Here is a 10,393-nt window from a genome sequence, read left to right as displayed (position 1 = left end):
GTAAATCAGTTTTAAATACGCTATTTTCAGTTCATGCTCGTTTTAATAAAAAAAAAAAAAAAAAGTTCATAATAGGCTTCTTTTTCGTCATACAAAATAAAACTTTTACAGTATTTTCATTAGATTCCCATCTATTATCAGTTTATATGATGAAATAAACAAATGTTGAAATGTTTCTGCAAAGACAGAAAGCTCAAAACAATTTAACTATTCAAAAAGGTTCAATATTTATAAAGCATTGTCATATACAATCAAATATCAAACTGCATAAAATGTACAAAGCAAGACAGAGTTCAGGGTCATTTCACTACTACAACACTTGTTCCTACCTCAAACATGATTTTGCCGGGGGGTTTCTTTTGGATTGTCATGTAAATCTTTTGTTCATTACAAACCCAGAACGTGTGAAGTCTCAAAATAACACCTCAGATTCAAATCATCCCAATAGGTTGAGTGTCATGCCTAGGCCACCATAGTCGCCACTTTTGTACCTCAAGGCACGCAGATACAGAAATACAAACTAACCTCAAAACAGCGCTTTAATAAAGAAAGACTGAGTGAAGTTTAGAAACATATGCAGAAGAAATAACATGAATACTGAAACTGGAAAGAGAAGTTTAGTACGTTGACCAGAGCCCGTTGAGGGTGCCCTTGTCACTTCCGCTGAGAAATGCCATATGCACTTCTCTTGATGTGGAAACAGGAAGCAGCAGGCAGATGAACTGTTTCCTGTTCCTGTGCCCTCGATGTGTGGAGGCCATGCGCTGGAATGGGGCTGAAGTTTACGGCGCTTTGATCTTCTTGAGACGAGGAGATGTTCCGTTCTCTGCTTTAATCAGTCCATTCTCATGGTGACCAACTGCAGAACACACCAACAGCTCGTGTTAGAGGAAAACTCAATGAACACCAAACAACATGTTACCCAAGACATCAGACCTACAAACCAGAGTGTCACATTTTGGCTCACACACACACACACACACACACACACAATAAAAGAATACGATTGCCTAGAGGGCAGGGAAAGTTCACCTAAAAACATGTTTACAAAACCTGTATGACATTTTTTCCTTTCAGCTATTCACAATAGCTCTGTGTGAGGAAAACAACAAAATGTAAGGGTCATGAATGTGCATGCAGCTTTGACACACGAAAAAAAAAAAAGGACTTTTGTGTTGGGGTCAAATTGACCGTTTCATTGTCTAGTTGAGTTTTACTAATTTTATTATAATAATAATAATAAAAAAACATTTTTTTTTAAAAAAAGTTGTTTTTGGTTGTTAGTTTTGTGAATCTCAATTGACTGAAAGCACTGAAAAACAAGTGTGAGAAACCATTTCAACCCCACAATGGTTTGAGAAAAAGCTAAGACAGAAGTAGTACAAATAGCAATAAATACGATTTACACAAAGTACAAATAAAGTAAGATACTAACTTAGGGGCCCGCCCCCGCCCCCCTTGAAGGTCAAGTTAATTTTATTTTCTCTATAGCGCCAGACCACAACAGAAGTAATTCAATGTTACCTTCCCTATAGAACAGGTGTATACCTTGTTCTTTTATTAAACAAACTAAATAGCCTGATGTTATTTATCTTATTTACACGACGGCGTGTCATTTCTGTCTCTACGTTACATGGTCGCGCTCTCTGTACCGCGCTCACAGCGGAGTTCCGCCCCGGTTCACACACACACACACACACACACACACACGTGTAAGCGTACACACAAGTGAGCACACTCCCACTCCTATTTGTAAATATTAAGCCGCAAAACGTCTATTTAAATATGACTTCTGCGTGTCTCTGTGTTAATGTATGGCGCAGACGCGCGGGTTTGTTTACTCATACAGAAGCCCGCGTGACGCTTGCGGTGATATTAACGTTTGTCGTCTCACTAAATGAGGACATAAATACATGAACAACATCTCCAGAACTGCTCTGAGAGTCACTTCATGAGCACTCGAGCGTTTCATTTGAGAAAAACTATCCTCATATCATATACAGAAATGCAAAGGTATTCACGGCAACCCGTCAAAATAAAAGTTCGGTTTCACTTGAGAAACAGACATTGGGCAGAACGTAACAGGCTACTAATAATAATCATACAATGTCTTCAATGTTATTATCAATATTAAATCCCCTTTATTTTTTTTATGTAGGGAAAAAACGGAAAAGCCAACTTTTAAATTTAGTCTTAAAAGAAACTGCTGTAATGAAAAAGGTTTTCATTTTTAAGACCAATTAAAGAAAATGTAAGGAATAAATTAAAGGGAACATAATACATCAATGTTCTCTAAATGTAAATGTTTTAAGGAGAATAATGATTTAAACCAACCACACTTCAAATTTAAAAAAATACAACTTCCAACCAATCTCCATTACCTTTTAATTCATTTTACAAAAATAGCTAACTAGAATATGGAAATACTAGTTTTACTGCACCTTCTAATCACACTGACACTGCACTAAAGTGATGTTCTTCATTAGTATTTTTGTGGTTGTTTTCCAACGCAAATGTCTAAAGATTCTTAAAAGATAGAAGCAAAAATGACCCATGATAAAGAGTTCTTAATAAATTGATCAAAATTAAGTGAAAGAAAGAAATATCTGCCAATGGACTCAGAAAAATCTACTAAATTCAAAGGGAAAACAAGTTTTCATTTCCCATAGACAGACGTTTGTTCTTGTTTTAAGCATAAACACTTAATTTTGTTAAATTTCTCTCTCCAAAAATTAATTAAACATGAAATTCTGAAGTAAAAATACTAAAATGGTTTACTTTCTCACAAAACATACTTCAATAATCTTTTTTTACAAAAAAAAAAAAAAAAAAAGATTTTTACAGTATGTACCTGAATCACGTTTGAGCGTACGCTGCATCTGTTGTTTTGCGGCTGCTCTCTTCCGAGCCGCCTGCTCCAGTCTCAGCTCGCGCGTTCGGCTCAGCTGGAAACGGAAGAACTTCCAGAGCAGCCACGATTGAGTGAAACACACCACGAACAACACCAGCAGCCTGAGCATCAAACACACAGGGTCATCCTCATGCCCAGGTCTCCGATGAAGTACTACAACAAAAACAACAACAAGTGTGAACGTCTGTCTCACCTGATAGAAAGAGTGTTGAAGTTTCCCGTCTCCAAATCAAGCATCTGGTTTTCAGAACGAGCCAAACCGAAGCCCACAGCCAGGAACATCAGAGTCAGAGTGATCATCCGGGTCAGGACGAACCCGACGGACCACATCTCAAACCTACAAACACAACACAAGCATGTTTGCTGGTATACAGAGATGTTATGATATATGCTACCATCAAAAGAGACGGGTTATGTTTTTTAAAGAAGTCTCTTTTGCTCACCAAAGCTGCTTTCATTTGTTCAAAATGCAGTAAAAACAGTAATATTGTGAAATATTATTGCTAGGGATGTAACGATTAACCGCGAGCCGGTTGAAAATCGATTCAAATGTGTGACGATTCAAATCGCGATTCAATTAGGGGAAGGAGTTTATATGAATATATGTCTGAGAGGAACTTACTGTCTTTAGAAAAGTTTAGATGGTATTTTTTCTTTTCATCTTGCCTCTGTATAATGCATATTAAAGTCCATAAGTGCAGCGCTGCTTTGTTTACAGCGGAAACCATGGAAACACTTAAAGCGCCACCTGCTGGCAGAGAGTGAATCTGCATCTCATTCAGCTCCTCTGCTGTTTCGGTTTCATGCAGATATTTTTTATGTATATTTTCACAAAACTGAAGTCAGACCATTCTGTTTTTGCTTCAAATTCCAAAATTATACAATCTAATTTAGATTAAAAACTGCTCATGCTGCATGTATGCAGCATCTTTGTTTGGATCATGATTAAAATGCAGTGGTTGCCTCTAATTTGAAGTGGAAAATGCACAGACAAAGCCTTATTTTGTTTATATTAAGAGATTTATTTTGGGTGTTATTTATTTGACTTGGGGGTTTGTTTTAAAATTTACATTTAGTCATTTAGCAGACGCTTTTATCCAAAGCGACTTACAAATGAGGACAGTAGAAGCAATCAAAACCAACAAAAAGAGCAATGATATGCAAGTACTATATTTGTATATTATTATTATAGTGTTATATTTCAATTTCACAAAGAAACATGCAGCATTTTTTCCAAGCAATAATAAAAGGACATTTCATTTATAATTTGTCTTAAATCTCATTTTGTAAAAAATAAAATAAAAAATAAATCATGATTCGAATCGTGAGTTGAGTGAATGGTTATATCCCTAATTATTAGTTTAAAATAACTGTTCCCTATTTGAATATTTTAAAATGTAATTTATTCCTGTGATCGAAGCTGAATTTTCAGCCTCATTTCTCCAGTCTTCAGATTCACATGATCCTTTAGAAATCATTCTAATATGCTGATTTGCTGTGCAAGAAACATTTTTTTCTTATTATTAATGTTGAAAACAGTTGTGGTGCTTCATATTTTTGTGGAAACCGTAATATTATATTCTTTTAATATTATATTATATTATATTATTAAGGATTCTTTGATGAATAGAAAGTTCAAAGGAACAAAACTGATTTATAATGTTACAAAAAATTATATTTCAAATGTCTTTACTGTCACTTTTGATCAATTGCTTCCTTGCTGAATTTGTTCTTAAAAATGTATGTATGTGAGGAAGTAGGGCTCACATTTTGTGGTGGTTTTCATCAATGAAGTAAAACAGTCGAGACAGATGGAAACCCATCTCAGAAAGATACTGCAGAAACAACAAAATCAGCCCAACCCGCGTCAAACTGAAGAGAGATGACAAATACATATTAAAATGAAACACTCAGTACAAATATCTGATATTATAAAATAGTTTTGATTCATTGGTCTTACTTTAACAGATATGCAGCCAGAACGTGTAACAGATAAAGACTGATATACTGCAGCTGACGCGGGATTTCCTCCTGAAAGCATAAAAAAGCAACACAATTCTATTGTTATACAGAATAATTACTATGTATATACATATATATCTCTCCCTGCATCAATGTTTCTGTTTTCCTTTCATCTTCTCTTACCTTTCTTACTTTCTGGAAGTAAAGCTCAGGTAGTGCGTGAAACCAGTACGCCAGCTGTGTGAGGTAGAAGAACTTCACCTGAAACCTGACAGAAAGACCATATTACGGTCACATGACAATCTGACAGAACCAATCACAATCAAAACAACCACTGATACTGACATACTGAATAGAACATGACAAATAAAACATGGAAACTTGCATTGAGCTGCAAACATCCACAAGTGAATTTCTCAAAAATAAAGAAATTCTTAAATTGCAAAAAATAATATCAATAAGAGAAAGTAAAAAAAATTAGTACCGTCAAACAATTAATCGCATCCAATATAAAAGATTTTGTTCACATAGTATGTGTGTACTGTGTATATTTATTATATATATATATATATATATATATATATATATATATATATATATATATATATATATATATATATATATATATATAAAAAAAAAAATACACAACCATGCACGCATATATATTTTTAAAATGTTACGTTTATATATTAAATATATCTAAAAAAAAAATTATATAAATATACACATAAATATTTTCAAAATATATACTGTATGCGTGTGTATTTATAAATACATAATAAATATACACAGTACACACATATATTATGTAAATAAAACATTATTTTGGATGCTTGACTACAAGAAAAAAATATATATTATTCTGCTCTTAACTTATATTTTGTATGACATTATTTTTCCTTCAAAAATTCGATTATTATCGTTTAAAAAAAAAAAAATTATTTCTCAAACCTGCAACAACAATACAACAGAAAAAAAATTAGGTAATTTACAATTTCTACATACATTTTTTTTTACACTGCAGTATTAAGAATTTGGAAGCATAACGTGACCAAAATGATCTCATGCACACATTGCGTGCTTTATGATTGTGTGCATTTACCTCAGGTGAACATGAGGATAATTCTCCCAAAGGCTGCTGGGACGCAGAATGTATCCCTCCTGCCAATCACAAACAATTAGGTGACATAAACAGAAAGTGTAATGTTTTATGCGTGTATGATCTGGTGGCTCTTACTGTGGCGATGACGTAGAGACTCCATAAACTTGACACCAGGTAAAACACACACAGCTGCCCGGATTCATTAAACTTTGTGTTTTTACTCTTCGACAGGTGCAGACGCCGGTTTACTTTCTGAAATGGAGCACACAACAGCCAATAAAATGCAAATTAACAAATAACATGGCATGCACATTAACTCTTTCCCTGCCAAACACGGAATTATTCGGATTTCGGTGTTTTCACTGTTATACACCATTACACATCTCCTGAAGGAGTCTAGAAAGTGCCGATCAAAAACACAGACCAGGAAGATGCAGAAATGAGCGATCTCATATGCAAGCATATTCATATGAAAAATAATGCGATCATATAAATGAAAACTGCCTAATGTTACAGAGTGATATGTGACCCTGGACCACAAAACCAGTCTTAAGTGTCAATTTTTCGAAATTGAGATTTATACATCTGAAAGCTGAATAAATAAGCGTTCCATTGATGTATGGTTTGTTATGATAGGACAATATTTGGCCGAGATACAACTATTTGAAAATCTGGAATCTGAGGGTGCAAAAAAAAATCTAAATATTGAGAAAAATCTCCTTTAAAGTTGTCCAAATGAATTCTTGGCAATACATGTTACTAATCAAAAATTAAGTTTTGATATATTTACAGTAGGAAATTTACAAAATATCTTTGTGGAACATGATCTTTACTTAATATCCTAATGATTTTTGGCATAAAATAAAAATTGATAATTTTGACCCATACAATGTATTTTTGGCTATTGCTACAAATATACCCCAGCGACTTAAGACTGGTTTTGTGGTCCAGGGTCACATATGTCAATCCAGAAAGTTGTAAAGGCCTGTGCAAGCTTCGGGAGTACTGATGGAAGCCATCTACTGCATCTTTGCTTTGATAATATTACTGAATATGATCCAGATGTAGTCTTTGATGAAAATGCAATTTTCTCAGCTTTTTGCTCAAAATGTTTTTTTTATGGAATATTTAGGTGTCGATTAAAAAAAAAAAAAAAAAAACAATGCTTGAAACTAGAATAAAAATTTTTTTTTTTTAGAAAGTAGAGGGTCTGATCTTTATTTTGATGTATAAAAACACTGGTGGTGGCTGGCAACTTTTTTCAAAAACGTTGGCAGGGAAAGCTTTAAAGGACTTCAACTGTTGCTTGCAAAAAAATGTTCTAATTACATTAAAACTACATTACCCAAAAACCATTGCAGCACTTACATCTAGCACATACTCCTGCACCACCGCGTGAAGAATGATGGTGATACAAAGATAGAAGAGGACAGTGGCACAGTCTTTCCATCCATAATGATACAGAGTCACCTCTCCATCTGAAACACACACGTCAGCTCATGTTACTGATGCATCAGACCGCAGCAGATCTGAGAGACTGTCGTGAATGTGTGTGTGTCAAACCTGCATTCATGGTGCTGATGTTATACTGAGGCTGGATGAATAAAATGGCCGTTTTTGCTGTTGTCTGAAAGAGAAAAGAGAGAAACTGAGGTTCACTACAATTCAGCTTTCCTGCACAATGATGAGTAAAACACACAGATGTGACCCTTGACCCAAACGCACACACACACGGATCACATGATCTATAATAAACTCTCATGTGCTTTCATACAGTTACAGCTCGAATTAAAGAAAGTGTTCTTTAGCTCTTAAACACTTAAAAACATTGTTGAGACCTGAATGTGTATTTTACTCATGTTGTATTTAATAGGAAGATGACATTCCAATACAAAGACAACAAACCAGGTTAACTAAAACCATACATTTATTTTATGTCAAATAAAATAAATGTTAACTGAAATCTTTAGTAAGTATTTAGTTAGTTGCCGAGGGAACATTTATCAGTTTCATTTGGTTTGATTAACCAAAACAAAAATTAATAAAAAAACAATTGAATGAAAATTTTTAAAATGATAGAAAGATGAACTAATTTAAGATAAATGTATTAATAACTATTATAGTGTTAATAAAAATAATATCAGTATCTCAATGATAATAAAAATAATATGCAACAGGGAGCAATATAATAATATTGAAATGAAAGTCAAATGCATTATAAAATAATTTATTATAACCCGTTATACTTTGCAATTGGTACTTACTCTTTATTTACTACATCATAATATAATGTATTTGTTTAGTTTATTTTAAATATTTCTCAAAATTGGATCTTGTAGGGGTTGAAAAAAAATTGAAAAAAAAGTTCAATGTTCAACAAGTATTGCTGCCTGCTATATTGTTGGACATTTGACTAATAAAACTTTGCCAAAATAATAGCTTCTTATAATAAATCTAGTGGATTCATGAACACTGTATAAATACTGATTAGAGGATTGACATTTCATATGATGCATTTTAGCAGTTTGATCCATGAAAAATTGCAAAACAAACTGAATGACTTTCCACTGATTTGTTTCTTAAAGTCACACACACACACACACACACACACACAGAGGCGTTTGAATGAAACACACAGATGTTGAGAGCAGCAGGTGTGTGAAACAGCAGATGTGAATGGGAAACCCCCGTCTGAATACAGATATGATGCTTGCATGACAGAAAAGATGCATGAAATAAAATCTTTTCATTCAGTTTTATGAACGTTTGCAAGCACTCAACAGGCTAACACGACAAACCTGAGAAGACTGTTTATGTAGAAACTTCAAACGCACATTTTCTGCTTTAGATGACTGATTTATAAGCGACAGATCACGATGCATTTGAATATGAAGTGTTTTTAAAACAGATTTAAACTGGATTCTTCAGGAATGTCAATCAAACTGAGAGCGCGTGAGAGATTTGACGTGGCACTTCAGCAGAAACGTGAGCAACATGACCATAACATTTAAATAAACCATCATAACACCTGGTTTATGTTTTCATATCTAACAAATTACACATTAAATGCATTACGAGCTTTACGTATCTTCATCATCTTCATACTCAAGACATCTGGGCCCAGGTGATGGTGACAATGTTTTGAATAAAGTCGTGAAATATGGATTTCTTTTAATGCACTGAATTCAACCTGAGAGATGTTTAATGCATACTTTTAATGTAGATGAAACGCATAAATAAAAGGAGTGTCTGAACTTACTTTTACAACCAGCCAAGTAACTTAGACGATGATTTCAAAGGCTTTAAACATTCAAATTAAAAGTAAAGTCTGTTGGTCTGTTTTAAAGTTGCACGTTTCATCTCGATGTAAAAGTCAGAAGACAGAAAGAGAGAAAGAAAAACAGCTGGCTGAGACGCAGACAAGAAAGAAGAAAAAAACGAGAATCCAAAACTCTTGAACTCACCTCAAACATCAGTCCAATCAAAATGAAAATCACCAAACTAAACACAATGTCCGCGTGATTCTGAATGAGAAACTCTTGGCTGAAGAAAGGATAACTCTTGTTTCTCCTGCGAAAAGCCATTTTACAAGTTCCCTACTTTCAGCTGGGCTTTTTTTCCTCCAAATCTAAAACTTCCACGAATCACTCCAAACTTCAGCAAGCGCACTGCGCATGCGCGCTTTAGCCACGAACCAAATTTAGCGCACATGCGCAGTAAGAAGCTAGCGAAAAATGTAGGAAATCGTATTTCTTTTTTTTTTTTTCATAAATGATTTAGCATTCCAAACATAACAATTATATAATTATTATTACAATTTTATCGTGTTTATTAAACAGTAAATTTAGTCGTGTAACAACATGTAAACTAAACTTAATTTTCACAAAAGTACAAATAAATAAAAGCTATTTAATTTAATATTATTATAATATTATAATAATGAAATTATACATTAATTAATAAATCGAATCTTGTAAAATTCACAGCAACAATCGCTGTAAAAAATGTAATATTAGTATTCTTTATCCACAATCGTAAAGGGCTATGATTGGTCTATCCTGACCAGCGCTGAGAAAAGTAACGCGTACTACGTGACAGCGCATCATCGACTGTGTGCCGCCACAGAAGGTGTTTGTTGATCATTTACAACTGAATAATGACAATGAAAACCTTTAATATTAAATTGTAGACCTAACGCGTTAATCCACGCGTATTTCACTACCATTCCACAAAACATCGTGTCTGTTTACTGTGCACTGTATGTAACATAAATCATTGTTCATGATTATTTTTAGTTCAGTGCCTTCCTTTTTCTGTTTAATCTGATACTTCATTCTATTAATTATAGTTTCCACTGTATATTTGGTATATTCAGCAATTTCCTACAATTTTATTTATGATGGCTATTTTTTCTGTGC

General features: G+C 33.8%; 1 protein-coding gene across 1 annotated transcript; it reads right to left on the bottom strand.

The window, feature by feature from the left end:
• Window positions 1-208: 208 nt before the first annotated feature.
• tram2 (translocation associated membrane protein 2) lies at window positions 209-9,657 on the bottom strand. The gene is made up of 11 exons (XM_058755855.1): window positions 9,440-9,657; window positions 7,539-7,602; window positions 7,344-7,453; window positions 6,111-6,227; window positions 5,976-6,034; window positions 5,057-5,141; window positions 4,872-4,942; window positions 4,679-4,783; window positions 3,105-3,248; window positions 2,852-3,012; window positions 209-859 (listed from the first exon to the last, which is right to left on the bottom strand). The coding sequence occupies exons 1-11, from the start codon at window positions 9,557-9,559 to the stop codon at window positions 783-785; spliced, it is 1,113 nt and encodes a 370-aa protein (XP_058611838.1). The 5' UTR covers window positions 9,560-9,657; the 3' UTR covers window positions 209-782.
• Window positions 9,658-10,393: the final 736 nt, after the last annotated feature.

This window comes from Onychostoma macrolepis, chromosome 20, assembly GCF_012432095.1.
Source record: "Onychostoma macrolepis isolate SWU-2019 chromosome 20, ASM1243209v1, whole genome shotgun sequence".
Lineage (NCBI taxonomy): Eukaryota > Metazoa > Chordata > Actinopteri > Cypriniformes > Cyprinidae > Onychostoma > Onychostoma macrolepis.
This window is presented reverse-complemented; position numbering and strand designations above follow the sequence as displayed.